This window comes from Porites lutea, chromosome 1, assembly GCF_958299795.1.
Source record: "Porites lutea chromosome 1, jaPorLute2.1, whole genome shotgun sequence".
In the NCBI taxonomy this organism is placed as follows: domain Eukaryota; kingdom Metazoa; phylum Cnidaria; class Anthozoa; order Scleractinia; family Poritidae; genus Porites; species Porites lutea.
In genome coordinates, this window is record NC_133201.1 from 3741052 (window position 1) to 3759936 (window position 18885).

At 43.2% G+C, this 18885-nt stretch overlaps 1 protein-coding gene across 1 annotated transcript in view; it reads right to left on the bottom strand.

Annotated features, from left to right (window-relative positions):
* Positions 1 to 18885, bottom strand: part of LOC140942914 (uncharacterized) — a 37699-nt gene that overhangs the window by 9653 nt on the left and 9161 nt on the right. The window contains exons 4-13 of the mRNA XM_073391937.1: positions 9506 to 9563; positions 8779 to 8877; positions 7790 to 8028; positions 6871 to 7043; positions 6162 to 6325; positions 5963 to 6055; positions 5480 to 5551; positions 4702 to 4764; positions 4466 to 4582; positions 2987 to 3090 (exon numbers count right to left, since the gene is read on the bottom strand). Of these exons, the coding sequence (XP_073248038.1) occupies positions 2987 to 3090; positions 4466 to 4582; positions 4702 to 4764; positions 5480 to 5551; positions 5963 to 6055; positions 6162 to 6325; positions 6871 to 7043; positions 7790 to 8028; positions 8779 to 8877; positions 9506 to 9563 (1182 nt within the window). The remainder of the gene's footprint in view (positions 1 to 2986; positions 3091 to 4465; positions 4583 to 4701; positions 4765 to 5479; positions 5552 to 5962; positions 6056 to 6161; positions 6326 to 6870; positions 7044 to 7789; positions 8029 to 8778; positions 8878 to 9505; positions 9564 to 18885) is intronic.

Here is an 18885-nt window from a genome sequence, read left to right on the forward strand (position 1 = left end):
TTGCACACCCTGTTGCGCGTTGTTGGATGTTGTTGAGTGTTGTTGCGCAAAGTTTGAATCCGTTTGCACATCACTGTCAACACGGACGCAACAATCCTTTTGCACGCAGCCTAAAGATGACTGACACCGTAATCGCATTTTTACTATTGCTGCTTTTAGTACTATGGAGGGCATGTAACATCGACCTTGTACAAGGTGATATGGAAGTTTTCAACATGCAAATACAAGCAACAAGACCAGACGAAAAGGATCTGGTGCCTATTTCGGCAACAACAAAAGAAAACTAGGTATGTTTATTACTTCGGCGGTGCACGAAGTGAAGAATTCGCGACGCTCAGAAATGTATCAAAGTCGACATTTTTGGGACAAGATTAGGCACGTTAAGTCAGTAGGTTTTCGGTTTTATTTAGCTATTTGACGAAGTGAGAGCCAAATTAGTTCGAGATGTCTCGAGATCACTTCGATTTCTTTGATTTATTCTTTAAAGGAACAGTACCTCGTTGCTGCCATGCACCAAACTTTGATTTTTGGACAGGATGTCGCGAAATCAAAAGATGCGAGAAGAGTAAGAGAACCTTGAAAAATCCGTTTGCATCTCGCTTGGTCGAGTTCGATACTACACTAAAACTTCTCAGGATTACAGATCAATGATATATTGTTCCCGTTGAGTTTCGATTTGGGCGGAATCGGGATTTTTTGGCGTTACTTTTATTGCCGTTGGCCGGAGGACCGAAAGATGGTAAGCGCTTTTATGCCGATTGAAGGCTTATTCCTTCTGCCAGCTTCCATACAAGCTCAGATAATTGTGAAAGGAATACGCAGAAATGAAACAGCAACAATTATAGAGACTGTAAGAAAGAAACCATTGAGACATGGATGTGACTGAGGAGATCTTATGGAATTAAGCTTCGTGAGCAGAATGTTTTGTAACGATGCGTTAGTAAACTTTTAAATGAACCTCCCTACGGCCGACAAAATCAAACAAACAGGCGCTACATGTTTAGAAAAACTAGTGCAATGAAATCATAATATAATTTTTGACTAACCTTTGCGATAATTAATCGCGTTGAGATTGCATTTTTGTTACATCTTTTAAACGTTTGAGGCTAGAACGCGAGCAAATCAGGCAAATATTACTGGACTTGGAACAATTGACCTCTGGCAACGAGATCTTCGGGTCGCGAGGCGCCCTGCTAGCGACAACATCGCGATGAGTCTTCGATCGTGCCGCGAGCCAAATTTTAAATAAGACAAAAAGAAAGTCTAAAATATTACTTGAGAATGTAAACAACAAATCTCCATCGGCGGTGCGGTCCGGAAGGAAATCTTGTCGAGTCAATATGACAGTTCTATTGTCTTTTGAAGAAAAAGCAGATGACGCTCGCGCGTGCGCACAATCAGGACACTGTCCCTTAACTTATTCGAGGAAGAAAGAATTAGTATTATGGCTTTCTCTGGGTTTGAACCGCCTCACCTGTGCGACCCGTCAGATCAGAGGAGACTCTAAGTTGAGGGATTAGCCGTTTGCGCTACTGCGACCCAAGGTAGTTCGGAATATGAAAATAGCTATGAAATTTTGCACTAGTTTTGGGACAAGATTAGGCGCGCAGGTTCGTGACGTTTCGGCTTGTTTCGGCTATTTCGCGAAATGAGACCGGACTACTTCGTGATATCTTGAGATAACTTCAAGTTTAGTCTTTAATTTAGTCGAGGAATAATAGAGGATATTGCAAGGCCGCGCAGAGACATGAAATTTCTCTACGAGTGTTGAAAAATATTTCACGAGTGAGCGCTCCTTTCGAACTGTTTTATGATGAACATAAAGTTACAAAATGATGCACAAAGACGTTTTGTCTTTGTTGATTGTTACGTAGTAAAATTGCTTTCATGCGTTGCGTGACTTTCTTGAACGTTCTCTACGTTTTTGGATTATTCATGAATAATTAATTAGGGCAAGTTTACATTTCAGCATGAGTCAGCAGATTTGCATCTGTTACTGAAATCATAAAATATGTCGAAAAGCTACTACTTTTCGCCTGTTTAGTATTTCTAGAACCTTATGTCAAACGGTATATAAGTTCCAAGCGAGTTCTTTTGACGAACTAAGGTTTTTCCCACGAGCTGGAATGCTATGTTTAGACAAGTGTGACGACAGTCGATTTTCAAGTTCTGTGTTAACAAGTTTGTGTTGGCGGATGCTGTGTTTTAAAGCTCTGTAAAGACTATTTTTTTCTGGTATTAATCTTCCCTGTGTTAATCCGACATCCCTGCGTGCTGATAGTCAGTGCATAATTATCCTCAAAACATTCGAACTCGTAACATTGAGTTTTAGCCAATTCCATGCTCAACGTAATTGACTCGTTACCCATGCCTAACATATCTTTAATCAGTACATAAGACTGCCATGCTGTTTTTGAAGCCTGATGTGAGACAAATGGAGAATTCTTTTTTCACTGTTTGTTTAGTTAGACTTGTTATTCACCGCTAGTAACCTCATATTTGACTTAGGTCTAAATGTTTAGACCCAAGTCAAATTTAGAAGGATTTGTATGGAGTCATCAGAGCATAACTGGGCTAATATCTCAGAGACAATTGGCCTCTTGAATGTTGCTCTTTTCAGAATATCCTCACAAATCCCATATTTTCAAAAATTAACACCTTACTCTTACCATATTAAAATTTTCATTTCTTCCTATTCCTCCGCATTTACAGTTAATCAGTTCCACAGCCACGACGCCGAAGTGTACGCTCCATAGCGTCTTGTTTTACTTTGTATTCGAGGGCAAATTCCAAGTACAAGCCCCTCGGGGGGCTTATATTCGGAGGGGCGATTTAACGGAGGGTTTTTTGCGTTACGATTTTGAGGGGCTTATACATGGAGGGGCTTATTTTCGGAATTTTACGGTATTGGAAGTCGCGCATGAGACTGCATCGAACTTGTATGAGGGTTATCCCGCTCATAGGGGTGACATTTTTTCCTTTTTACCTGGTTTGACTGTATTCTCCCAGCTGCTCAATGTAAGAGAGATCAATATCTTCCCGGCCAAACTGAACCTGGAATCCAAACTGCGTCTTCCCCATTACTTTCACCTGGGAAACAAAGTTGTACATATAGCGAAGTGAACAAATAAAGATTTGTGATGCCTTTGGCTTGAACAACTACAAAGTCAAAGCTACCCACACTAAGCACCATTGACAACACAAAAACTATTTGCATTAATTAAATCACCTTAACTTAAACCGCCTGGTGAAAGAAATTATCATTCGTGCAAAGATACTTCTCCATTTCCGGCAAATTCTTCGAAATCAACTAGCCTCGACCAGATTTGGAAGATGTTAGCCGATATCCTCAAAAATGAATCACTTTTACGGATAATTCACACACAAAAAAGGAACAGCAGAAGGCGTAGTCTGTGTACAGACGCCCTTCCCCCAGGACCGATTTTTTCCTGAGGGGAGGGGAGGTCTGTATACTGGCTACAGAAGGCGCATTAGTTTGGCTGTTTTAGCAGAACTGCAGAAAATGGCGGAAGATTTTGCACGTTATGCGAAGAAGAAATAGACGATCTACAGTCTAAAAACAGAGCACCAATAGCGCACATAACACTCGACGGATATATCACACTCAGCCACATTAAATAAAAACGTATTTTGACACATGTCGAACTGAATCTGTAAGTGTTGATTTTTTCATGACAAGGAAGAGAACCATGAGGCAGGTGCGGACACCTTGCTCCTCGCGTGCTACGCAAACCAGTGGAGCTGAGGCAAGCGTCCGCTATCCACAGGTGGGGCCCTAACCAAACCAGTTTGCTAAGCTGAATACACGACGCGTTTAGACAACCGGGGAATAACCTCAGGCCGCGGCGAGAGCTAGCTTATTTCTAGGCTCCAAGAGAGTAGTAAAGGAAAACGTTATGTACAGCGCCGCTTTTCGTTCGCGAAAAATCGTTAACTTTGTAACTTTTGAAGTTTTCGCAAGGTCATCGCGAAAAATCGTTAATTTTTTTTAAAATCCTGGACATAAGTGGGCTGGAGAGAGAGAGAGAGATAGAGGGGGCGCGTCTTATTTTTCGCTTGGCTTATTTTGCGATTTTTGCGACGTCCCTACCATCTGCGAGCCTGGCAAAGGCTATAGGAGAGGGGCGCAACGCAGCTCTTTACAAGCCCTCACAGGATTGGCTGTGAAAACAATAGACATAGAAATATGGGGATAGGAGAGAAAGATGGATTCAAGCCCCGGCAGACCGAGACGAGACTACTCTTCCATACTGTGAGCGGATACTTTCCGAACGTCAAAAGAACTGTCAGGAATAACCTGAGATCAGGCCCAGTTTTAGCGGTTCTCATATATTCTCTCTAACGGTTATTTTCAAAGCGAAACGAAAATAGAGCCTGATCTCAGGTTAAGTCAGGAATAAAGGGGTGCTCGAGTTATGAAGGTGCACAAAACTGAGATACGAACCCTCTCTCTGTCGCCCCTGGAGGCGTCAAAACTCTCTGCTATTGGTATTCGCGGTGTTGGCATCTCGAATGGAATTCTGGGTTGAGGATTGCTGTCCGCATGTTCTCGGGCGATGGCCTAAAAAACAAAATCAAAAGTTCTTTTACTTTTTTTTTTCTAGAAAGAGGAAAGGATACTGACATACAAATCATTCAAGGCAATGCCATCACAGATAGTAGAACCCTAAGATTACTTACCAGTGCTTGATTCGTGACATCGCGCGCGGAGTAGCAGTCCATCATGATCACGTGATCAGCAACCTTCAATGAGAAGTAGACATTGAAAGGATCGATCGAGCTACGTACTTTAGTCTGAAAATTAGTACGGTCGGGTAGTGTTTCGATATGAATTGAGTATATTACAAGTAAACTTGTATGGAATAAAGTGATAGAAAGCGAGACTGCAATGATAGTATTATAGTGAAATGGCAGTCTAGTCGTAGAGTTATTGTCGGATGAGGCAAAACAATCAACCAGAAAAACAAAATATTCTTTGACCGATGACGCACATGTTTGACGGATGATGCATTCCTTCTTTGCCCGTCGTGGCAAAATATGGACTTTTGAGTCAAAATATTCTTCGACCCCACTGTAAGGAAAAAAAAGAGTATTCCTCTGACAAGAGAAACTAAATGAGACACACCTATTTGCTTGAAAATTAGAAAGCGTCATGCAATGCGCGAGTGCTCCTCCATGTCAGACCTCTAAAGCGTAAAATGTGCATGCACACAATCTGACATAAGACAATTTTTGTATTTTGTGGAACGAATATAATACTGCATAGCTGACGCTCACCGGAAATTCCACATTTTGATCCGATAATGGGCAAGGATTTCAAAAAACTGTCTACAAAATCCCTACTATAATTTTGGGGATGGCCCCAAGGAGTTTCTCACACCCGCTGCAGCTTTCATGTGAACATCGCTTATTACACAGGGATAACTGATGTCTATTCCATAACAGCTGGATTACATACCTGGAAATAATCTCCTGAACCACCGATAACAAGAATTGTGGAGACGCCAAAGTCTTCGTATAAGCTGCGCACCTAGCACAGAACATAGATTTTAAGTAAAATCGTGTCCATGACACCAAATCAAAGCAGAAAATGGAAATACAAAATACATTCACATGGAAAGGAAAAATAGTGCAGCGGTGAAATCACTCGCCTCGCCTCCCACCAATGTGGCCCGGGGTTCAAATCCCGGCGCTTGCGCCATACGTGGGATGAGTTAGCTGTTGGTTCTCTCCTTTGCTCTGAGAGGTTTTTCTCTGGGTACTACGGTTTCTTCTCTCCTCAAAAACCAGCATTTCCACACTGATTCCAATTCGATCAGGAATCGGGTAAACGAAGAAATACTACGTGGATGTGCTACCTCTGAATCGTTATTTATTTACTTATTTTATTTATTCATAACGTGATAAACCTTCCGCTAACAGCTACAGTGGAGGTACGTACCTTGGATATAAACGGTGTGATTGGTTCTTTTTCAGCAGCGACCAATTTTTGCATTCGAGAATCCCTAATCATGAAATTTGTAGCACTGGTATCCTGCAAAAACAAAATTTAGAGTGTAAATTTAATTGCTGTGTCATTTATTTGAAGATTGAGAATAGGATACAAAAAACTAGATTGCAGTTCGAAGAAAGTAAGTCACCTCGTCAATCAGAAGACACTTGGTCCCCGTTTCCAGGGCTTCTATAATATTAGCGCACTGTGAAGTGGAGCCACTGGCGTCCTGGGTACTAAACTTGCTTGTGTCACGGCCAAACGGTAAATTGTTTATAAACGGGCGGATATCGACCTTCTCGATACTTCTGCCTAGAATGAAAGAGAATTTTTTTTCTTCCTTTGAAAAAACTGCTATTTTACTTAGTGGTAAACACTTCAGAGAGTGAATGATAGATTCTTGCAAGATGGTTCTAACTTTTGCGACTGTGGACAAAATCCTATGACGTTACCATACAATTGAAACCTCTCCAGCAGTACTTTCACATTGTACTATTCATTTAGTACGTAGTTCTAACTTTAGAGTCTGTGGACAAAATCCTTTAGTGTGACCATTCAAATGAAATCTCTTTCGCAGCACTTACGCGGGGTACTATTTAATTTGTAGGTAGCTCTAACTCTTAAGATTGTAGATGAAATCCTATGGTGTTACCATTCAAATAAAACCTCGTTCGTCGTACTTTCACATGTAGCCATAACGCTTGAGTCTGTGGACGAAATACTATGATGTGACCACTCAATTGAAACCTCTTTGCAGTCCTTTCACATGGTGCTACTTGTTTCAGCAATTAGCAAAATGAAATTTTGGAAGTGAAAAAGTTAAATAGACGAGGTTTAGTAATAAATCCTATACTAACCATCCTCTGCCCTTATCGTGAACGCAGTAGGGTCAGTGCAAACAAACTCTCGACCATCTCCAGGGACGTGGTTGTACACTCCGACCTGGATAGCATTCAAAAGGGTAGACTTGCCATGAAAACCTCCTCCTACAATCAGAGTCACTCCTCGAGGGATGCCCATCCCTGTTACTCTTAAAAAGTAAACCACATGAAAAATGAATTGTTTTTAAGGAGAAACTGAAAAGTATTGGATAAATAACGCAAAACTATTTAACGTCGCTATTGAACAGGCTAAGCGGTGTACGATTAAGGTTGGTTTCGCTGCACTGATTGACCGTTTATTAGTTGTCAATGCAACTTCATGGTAACAATGGTGCTGATTGAAAAATCTAACTGGAACTAGAACTGGAAATTGTCCAGGATCTAGAAGACCTTCAGGCGCGGATCAACACCGGTTTCCATCCATTTTATGGAAATCGGTCAGATTTTTCATAATAGATATATTTTTAATAAATAGAAAATTTTCCAAGTCGCAAGGCTTTGTCCAAGGTGAATGGAACTGGCCAATATCCTGTCTGAATGACTCCGAAACCCAGGAAAGGGGACTTTATAGGGAGTTAAAACCTAAAACATTTCCTAGAGGACCAAGCACCCGGACCCCCCTACAAGCTTGCGCCTTCGGCGCTTGTTCAGGAAATCGGTCAGTATTTATCCTAGATCCGCGCCTGACCTTACCGTGAGCACATACAATGAAACAAGGTCCAGGCTTGGATAGCCTGCGTAGCAGGCGATTGAAAGTAAGGGCACAAGAAAGAACGGGGCATGCATGCGTTTAAAACAAAGGTAAATATAAAATCAGGAACATAAAAAACAAATTTCGATCTGTGAAAATTTGGTCAGTAGGAAAAAAATTCAGTTCCTTTTCTTATTAACTTACTTTCCGGCATGCGGTAGATCAAACTCAACACTCATGCTTTCGGGGCTTTTAAACAGTGTAACATTATTCTTGTCCATCGGGCAGTCATCTGCACCGCTAACGCGCGGCAAGATCGCACCATCTCTAACAAATGCAGCAAGATTTGCAGTGGGTAGCTGAGCGCGGAGAAACTCTTGGTCTTCAACGCACTCTATATGCTTCTTGAAAGCATCCTCGTCTTGGCTGGCATAGGGTATAGCCTGAAAAAAGAAACAAAACAAGAAACAAATTAACGCAACTCAGTGTCTTCATGGATAATAGATTCACTAATACCCTTAACTGTATAGCCGAGCAGGGCTCTTCGGAGGAGGAAAAGTGATTAACCAATAACGGAGCGCCAAAAAAATTGACGAGCGAAGCGAACCGAATGAGGGACTAGGAGGGAGAAGGAGCGGCGATCACCCCTTCCCCTTCTTATTACCCCCCCCCCCCCCCCCCCCACGCTAGTTTGACTCTCTCTCTTCACTAAGCAGCCTGGTCCCAAGTTACTTACTGTGTGGTTCGACTCCTGTAGTTACCAAGGTAAACCCCGGGAACAGTTAGAAAATATTGCTAAGCTTTGTGATCTTAAAGCAAATCATGAAGGCGTTTCTAGCTGTTGTTGCAAAAAAACATAGAACATAAAAAAATGAGCATTAGGTTGTTAACCTGCCGAGATCAGAACATTTAGAATTCCTTTATTTGGTAATCTTACGCAAAAGAAATTGAGTTATCCAAATACAATGGCTGCAACACGTATGACAATAAGCCTTTCTGTAAAAGTTTGGAGTTCGGCCTGTAATTGAATGAGTCCAGAACAACAATAAAACGACATGTTCCCGAAAGAGGAAAGGATCCACTTGACATAAAGATCCCAGTTAGTTGCAGGTCACCTCGTTCAATCATAAAGCTGAACTCGCCAATAAAAGACCCTATTACAAGACTCCGAAGCTTGAAAATGAATTCCTTACCTCCTCAATAATCTGAGGCAAATTTTGCGTGAGAATTTTCATGCAGATATGTCCTTCAATGGACCGACCTCGGGCAGGAAGAGCAATGGTGAATCTCAGCTGAAAAAAGGAGTTGCACAGTAGAAAATTAGTTGTAGTCGGAATTCAGAACCACCTTGTACAGCATAATAAACGATACAACAACAACGTACTGTTCAGTTGCTTTAATTTGAAGGGTCACACTTTGGGATTTTATCCATAAACTCAATAGTTAGAACTACCTTGTACAGCATAATAAACGGTACCACAGCAAAGTACTGCTTAGTAGCTTCCATTTGAAGGGTCACACTTTAGGATTTTATCCATAAACTCAATAGTTAGAGCCACCTTGTACAGCATAATAAACGGTACCACAGCAAAGTACTACTTAGTAGCTTCCATTTGAAGGGTCACACTTTAGGATTTTATCAATAAAATCAATAGTTAGAACCACCTTGTACAGTATAATGAACAGAACCACAGCAAAGTACTGCTCAGTACCATTCATTTAAAGAATCACAATTTAGGATTTTATCTATACACTTAACAGTTAGAACCACCTTGTACATCATAATAAACAGTACTGCTTAGAAGCTTTCATTTGAATGGTACACTTTAGGATTTTATCCCTAAACTCAAAAGCAAAAATTTCGTTACACATCTCCATAATTGACAAACGGAGTTAAAGAGTTAGGAAATAAAGAAGTACCTCAATGCTCTCACGTTTCACAAGGCAAGAAGTTCTCTCAAGAACGTGCTGACATGGCCTAAAATAAAAAAATGTGTAATTAATATAGTAGAACGTTTAAATAAAGCTTCCAGAGCCACCGAGATGTCAATCCAAACACCTCAAGAATGACCCACAGTAATATTTCGGTGAAAAAAGAGAAATCACAACAAAAAAAGTGACAACAGCGAAAACAGAGTCAATAGCTAAAAAAGCTAAAAAAAAGTGAAAACAGGGATAAGAGTGAAAACAGTGAAAACGGTGAAAACAGTAACAACAGCGCCAACAGTGACAACGGTGACAACAGCGACAACAGTAAAAACAGTGACTATGATGACAACAGCAACAACAGCGACAACAGCGAAAACAGTGACAACAGCGAAAACAGTGACAACGGCGACAGCGGTGACAATGGTGACAACGGTGACAAGGGTGACAACAGCGACAACAGCGACAACAGCGACAACAGCGACAACAGGGAGAACAGTGACAAAGGTGACAACACTGACAACAGTGTCAACGGTGACAAAACTGACAACGGTGACAACAGTGATAACAGTGACAACGCTGACAACAGTCACGACAGTGACAATAGGGACAACGGTGACAACACTGACCATCGTGGTGACGGTGACAACAGTGACAACAGTGACAAGTGTGACACCAGTGACAACAGTGACAACAGTAACAAAAGTAACAACAGTGACAACGGTGACAACGGTGACAACGGTGACAACAGTGACAATACTGACAACAGTGACAACACTGACAACAGTGGCAACGACGACAACGGTGACAGCAGTGACAACAGTGACAACAGTGACAACAATGACAACAGTGGCAATGGTGACAACGGTAAAAACAGTGGCAACAGTGACAACAGTGACAGCAGTGACAACGGTGACAACCGTGACAACAGTGACAACACTGACAACAGTGACAACGATGACAACAGTGACAACAGTGACAACGGTCACAACACTGAAAAGAGTAACAACAGTGACAAAAGTGACAATAGTGACGACAGTGACAACAGTGACAAAAGTGACAGCTATGACAACAGTGACAACAGTAACAAAAGTGACCACAGTAACAACCGTGACAATGATGACAACGGTCACAACAGTGACAAAGAGTGACAACGGTGACAATGCTAAAAACAGTGAAAACAGTGACAACAGTGACAACGGTGACAATACTGACAAAAGTGACAACGGTGACAACGGTGACAATAGTGACAATAGTGACAACGGTGAGAACGGTGACAAAAATGACAACAGTAACAACGATGACAATAGTGACAACAGTGACATTAGTGACAATGGTGACAATGGTGACAACAGTGACAACAGTGGCAACAGTGACAACAGTGACAAAAGTGACAATAGTGACGACGGTGACAAAATTGAAAATAGTGACAACGGTGACAAATATGACCACACTGACAACACTAACAACGGTGACAAGAGTGACAACAGTGACAAGGTGACAACGGTGAAAACAGTGACCACAGTGACAATAGTGACAACGGTGACAATAGTGACAACAGTGACAACGGTGAAAAAAGTGACAACGGTGACAACACTGACAACGGTGACAACAGTGACAACAGTGATAACGGTGACAATTGTGACAACAGAGAAAATAGTGGCAACAGTGACAACAGTGACAAAAGTGACAACGGTGACAGCAGGACAACAGGGACAACAGTGACAACGGTGACAACGGTGACAAATGTGACAACACTGACAACACTGACAACACTAACAACATCGACAACGATAACAACAGTGACAATGGTGACAATGGTGACAACAGTGACAACAGTGACAACAGTGACAACGGTGACAACAGTGACAACAGTGAAAACGGTGACAACAGTGACAACAATGACAACTGTGAAAATGGTGACAACAGTGACAGCAGTGGCAACAGTGACTACGGTGACAAAAGCGACAACAGTAAAAACAGTGACTATGATGACAACAGCGACAACAGCGACAACAGCGAAAACAGTGACAACAGTGAAAACAGTGACAACGGCGACAGCGGTGACAATGGTGACAACGGTGAAAAGGGTGACAACAGCGACAACAGGGAGAACAGTGACAAAGGTGACAACACTGACAACAGCGTCAACGGTGAAAACGCTGACAACGGTGACAACAGTGAAAACAGTGACAACGCTGACAACAGTCGCGACAGTGACAATAGGGACAACGGTGACAACACTGACAACCATGGCGACAGTGACAACAGTGACAACAGTAACAAAAGTAACAACAGTGACAACGGTGACAACGGTGACAACAGTGACAATAGTGACAACAGTGACAACACTGACAACAGTGGCAACGGCGACAACGGTGACAGCAATGACAACAGTGACAACAGTGACAAAGATGACAACAGTGGCAATGGTGACAACGGTAAAAACAGTGGCAACAGTGACAACAGTGACAGCAGTGACAACGGTGACAACCGTGACAACAGTGACAACACTGACAACAGTGACAACGATGACAACAGTGACAACAGTGACAAAAGTGACAACAGTGACAACGGTCACAACACTGAAAAGAGTAACAACAGTGAATAAAGTGACAATAGTGACAACAGTGACAACAGTAACAAAAGTGACCACAGTAACAACCGTGACAATGATGACAACGGTCACAACAGTGACAAAGAGTGACAATGGTGACAATGCTAAAAAAAGTGAAAACAGTGACAACAGTGACAACGGTGACAATACTGACAAAAGTGACAACGGTGACAATAGTGACAATAGTGACAATGGTGAGAACGGTGACAAAAATGACAACAGTAACAACGGTGACAATAGTGACAACAGTGACATTAGTGACAACGGTGACAATGGTGACAACAGTGACAACAGTGCCAACAGTGAGAACAGTGACAAAAGTGGCAACAGTGACTACGGTGACAAAAGCGACAACAGTAAAAACAGTGACTATGATGACAACAGCGACAACAGCGACAACCGCGAAAACAGTGACAACAGCGAAAACAGTGACAACGGCGACAGCGGTGACAATGGTGACAACGGTGACAAGGGTGAAAACAGCGACAACAGGGAGAACAGTGACAAAGGTGACAACACTGACAACAGCGTCAACGGTGAAAACGCTGACAACGGTGACAACAGTGAAAACAGTGACAACGCTGACAACAGTCACGACAGTGACAATAGGGACAACGGTGAAAACACTGACAACCATGGCGACAGTGACAACAGTGACAACAGTAACAAAAGTAACAACAGTGACAACGGTGACAACGGTGACAACAGTGACAATAGTGACAACAGTGACAACACTGACAACAGTGGCAACGGCGACAACGGTGACAGCAATGACAACAGTGACAACAGTGACAAAGATGACAACAGTGGCAATGGTGACAATGGTAAAAACAGTGGCAACAGTGACAACAGTGACAGCAGTGACAACGGTGACAACCGTGACAACAGTGACAACACTGACAACAGTGACAACGATGACAACAGTGACAACAGTCACAACACTGAAAAGAGTAACAACAGTGACAAAAGTGAAAATAGTGACAACAGTGACAACAGTGACAAAAGTGACAGCTGTGACAACAGTGACAACAGTAACAAAAGTGACCACAGTAACAACCGTGACAATGATGATAACGGTCACAACAGTGACAAAGAGTGACAATGGTGACAATGCTAAAAACAGTGAAAACAGTGACAACAGTGACAACGGTGACAATACTGACAAAAGTGACAACGGTGACAATAGTGACAATAGTGACAACGGTGAGAACGGTGACAAAAATGACAACAGTAACAACGGTGACAATAGTGACAACAGTGACAATAGTGACAACGGTGACAATGGTGACAACAGTGACAACAGTGCCAACAGTGAGAACAGTGACAAAAGTGGCAACAGTGACTACGGTGACAAAAGCGACAACAGTAAAAACAGTGACTATGATGACAACAGCGACAACAGCGACAACAGCGAAAACAGTGACAACAGCAAAAACAGTGACAACGGCGACAGCGGTGACAATGGTGACAACGGTGACAAGGGTGACAACAGCGACAACAGGGAGAACAGTGACAAAGGTGACAACACTGACAACAGCGTCAACGGTGAAAACGCTGACAACGGTGACAACAGTGAAAACAGTGACAACGCTGACAACAGTCACGACAGTGACAATAGGGACAACGGTGAAAACACTGAGAACCATGGCGACAGTGACAACAGTGACAACAGTAACAAAAGTAACAACAGTGACAACGGTGACAACGGTGACAACAGTGACAATAGTGACAACAGTGACAACACTGACAACAGTGGCAACGGCGACAACGGTGACAGCAATGACAACAGTGACAACAGTGACAAAGATGACAACAGTGGCAATGGTGACAACGGTAAAAACAGTGGCAACAGTGACAACAGTGACAGCAGTGACAACGGTGACAACTGTGACAACAGTGACAACACTGACAACAGTGACAACGATGACAACAGTGACAACAGTGACAACGGTCACAACACTGAAAAGAGTAACAACAGTGACAAAAGTGACAATAGTGACAACAGTGACAACAGTGACAAAAGTGACAGCTGTGACAACAGTGACAACAGTAACAAAAGTGACCACAGTAACAACCGTGACAATGATGATAACGGTCACAACAGTGACAAAGAGTGACAATGGTGACAATGCTAAAAACAGTGAAAACAGTGACAACAGTGACAACGGTGACAATACTGACAAAAGTGACAACGGTGACAATAGTGACAATAGTGACAACGGTGAGAACGGTGACAAAAATGACAACAGTAACAACGGTGACAATAGTGACAACAGTGACATTAGTGACAACGGTGACAATGGTGACAACAGTGCCAACAGTGCCAACAGTGACAACAGTGACAAAAGTGACAATGGTGACGACGGTGACAAAATTGAAAGTAGTGACAACGGTGACAAATGTGACCACACTGACAACACTGACAACGGTGGCAAGAGTGACAACAGTGACAACGGTGACAACAGTGAAAACGGTAAAAACAGTGACCACAGTGACAATAGTGACAACGGTGACAATAGTGACAACAGTGACAACAGTGAAAAAAGTGACAACGGTGACACGGTGACAACAGTGACAACGGTGACAACAGTGACAACAGTGACAACAGTGACAACGGTGACAATGGTGACAACAGTGACAATAGTGGCAACAGTAACAACAGTGACAAAAGTGACAACGGTGACAGCAGGACAACAGGGACAACAGTGACAACGGTGACAACGGTGACAAATGTGACAACACTGACAACATCGACAACGATAACAACAGTGACAATGGTGACAATGGTGACAACAGTGACAGCAGTGACGACAGTGACAACGGTGAGAACAGTGACAACAGTGAAAACGGTGACAACAGTGACAACAATGACAACTGTGAAAATGGTGAGAACAGTGACAGCAGTGGCAACAGTGAAAACGGTGACAAAAGTGACAACGGTGACAACGGTGACAAGGGTGACAAGGGTGACAAGAGTGACAACAGTGAAAACGGTGACAACGGTGACATCGGTGACAACAATGACAACAGTGACAACAGTGACAAAAATGACAATAGGGACAACGGTGACATCGGTGACAACAATGAGAACAGTGACAACGGTGACAACAGTTACAACGGTGACAACAGTGACAACAGTGAAAACGGTGACAAAAGTGACAACAGTGACAAGAGTGGCAACAGTGACAACAGTGACAAAAGTGACAACCGTGCAACAGTGACAGCAGTGACAACAGTAACAAAAGTAACAAGAGTGACAAACGGTGACAACGGTCACAACGCCGAGAACAGTGACACCAGTGACAACGGTGACAACAGTGACGACAGTGACAACGGTGACAATGGTGACAAAAGTTAAAACAGTGACAACAGTGACAGCGATGACAAAGATGACAACAGTGACAACAGCGACAACGATGACGACTGTGACAACAGTGACAACTGTGACAAGAGTGGAAACGGTCAAAAGAGTGACAATGGTGAGAACAGTGACAACGGTGACATCAGTGACAACAGTAACAACAGTCAAAACAGTGACAACGATGACGACGGTGACAATAGAGACAACAGTGACAACTCTGACAACAGTGACAAAAGTGACAACAGTAACAAAAGTAATAACAGTGGCAACAGTGGCAACGGTGACAACGGTGACAACAGTAAAAACAGTGACAAAGAGTGACAAGGGTAACAAGAGTGACAACAGTCACAACGGTGAAAACGGTGACATCGGTGACAACAATAACAACAGTGACAACAGTGACAAAAGTGACAACAGTGACAACAGTGACAATGGTGAATACGTTGACATCGGTGACAACAATGACAACAGTGACAACGGTGACAACAGTTACAACGGTGACAACAGCGACAACAGTGACAACAGTCACAACGGTAAAAACGGTGACAACAGTGACAACAAAGGCAATGGTGACAACGGTGACAACAATGACAACAGTGACAGGGGTGACAACAGTGACAAGGGTGACAACAGTGACAAGGGTGACAACGGTGACAACAGTGAAAAGGGTGAGAAGAGTGACAACGGTGACAACAGTGAAAACAGTGATAACGATGAAAACGGTGACAACAGTGACAACAAAGACAATGGTGACAACGGTGAGAACAATGACAACAGTGACAGGGGTGACAACAGTGACAAGGGTGACAACAATGACAACGGTGACAACAGTGAGAACAGTGACAACGGTGAAAACGGTGACAACAGTGACAACAGTGACAATCGTAAAAACCGTGACAACAGTGACAACAGTGACAATGGTGACAACAGTGACAATGGTGACAACGGTGAGAACAATGACAACAGTGACAAGGGTGACAAAAGTGACAACGGTGACAACAGTGACAACGGTGACAACAGTGACAACGGTGACAACGCTAATAACGCTGACAACGGTGACAACGGCGACAACAGTGACAATGGTGACAACAGTGACAACAGTGACAATGGTCACAACGGTGACACCAGTGAAAACAGTGACAATGGTGACAACGGTGACAACGGTGACAACGGTGACAAAAGAGACAACGGTGAAAACATTGACAACAGTGACAACAGTGACGACAGTGACAACGGTGACAACAGTGACAACAGTGACAACAGTGACAACGGTGACAACGGTGAAAACATTGAGAACAGTGACAACAGTGACAACAGTGACAACAGTGACAATAGTGACAACGGTGACAACGGTGATAACAGTGACAACGGGGACAACGGTGACGACGGTGAAAACAGTGAAAACAGTGACAACTGTGACAACAGTGACAACGGTAAAAACGGTGACAACAGTCACAACAGTGACAATGGTGACGACGGTGACAAAAATGACAAAAGTGACAAAAGTGACAATGGTGACAACGGTGATAACAGTGACAACAGTGACAACGGTAACGAAGGTGACAACAGTGAAAACAGTGACAACTGTGACAACAGTGACAACGGCAAAAACGGTGACAACAGTCACAACAGTGACAATGGTGAAAACGGTGACAAAAATGACAACCGTGACAAGGGTGAAAACAGTGACAACGGTGACCACAATGACAATAGTGACAACGGTGACAACAGTGAACACAGTGACAACGGTGACAACAGTGACAATGGTTAAAACGGTGACACCAGTGACAACAGTGACAATGGTGACAACGGTGACAACAATGACAACAGTTACAAGGGTGACAACAGTGACAACGGTGACAACAGTGACAACAGTGACAACGGTGACAACGGTGACAACAATGACAAGAGTGGCAACAGTGAGAACAGTAACAAAAGTGACAAGGAAGACAACAGTGACAACAGTGACAACAGTGACATCGGTGAGAACGGTGACAACAGTGACAACAATGGAAAACGTGACAACACTAACAAAAGTGACAACAGTGAAAACGGTAACAACAGTGACAACAGTGACAACTGTGAAAGCAGTGACAATAGTGACAACAGTGACAACAGTGAGAACAGTGACAAAGGTGACAACGCTGACAACGCTGACAACAGTGACAACAGTGACAATAATGACAACAGTGACAACAGTGACAATGGTCAAAACGGTGACAGCAGTGACAACAGTGACAACGGTGAATACGGTGACAATGGTGACAACAGTGAGAACAGCGACAACAGTGACAACGGTGACGACAGTAACAACAGTGACAACGGTGAAAACAGTGACAACGGTGAAAACAGTAACAACAGTGACAACAGGGCAACAGTGACAACAGTGAGAACACTGACAATATTGAAAACAGTGACAACGGTGACACCAGTGACAAGAGTGACAACGGTGACGATGGTGACAACAGTGACAATGGTGACGATGGTGACAACAGTGACAACAGTGGCAAGAGTGACAACAGTGACAAAAGTAACAACGGTGACAACGTTGACAATAGTGACAAGAGTGAGAACGGTGACAACAGTGACAACGGTGACAACGCTGACAACGCTGACAACGGTGAAAACGGAGACAATAATGACAACAGTGACAACAGTGACAATGGTCACAACGGTGACAACAGTGACAACAGTGACAACGGTGACAACGCTGACAACAGTGACAACAGCGACAAGAGTGAGAACGGTCACAACAGTGACAACAGTGACAACGGTGACAACGGTGACAACGGTGACAACAGTGACAACGGTGACAACAGTGACAACAGCGACAACAGTGACAACGGTGACAACGGTGACAACAGTGACAACGGTGACAACGGTGACAACAGTGACGACAGTGACAACAGTAACAACAGTGAAAACGGGGAAAACGGTGACAACAGTGAGAACACTGACAATGGTGACAACGGTGACATCAATGACAACAGTGACAAGGGTCACAACAGTGACAACGGCAACAACAGTGACAACAGTGACAACGGTGACAACGGTGACAACAGCGACAACAGTGACAACGGTGACGACAGTAACAACAGTGACAACGGTGACAACGGTGAAAACAGTGACAACGGTGAAAACAGTAACAACAGTGACAACAGGGCAACAGTGACAACAGTGAGAACACTGACAATATTGAAAACGGTGACAACGGTGATAGCAGTGACAACAGTGACAACGGTGACGATGGTGACAACAGTGACAACGGTGACGATGGTGACAACAGTGACAACAGTGGCAAGAGTGAGAACAGTGACAAAAGTGACAACGGTGACAACAGTGAAAACAGTGACAACAGTGACAATGGTGACAACGCTGACAACGGTGACAACGGTG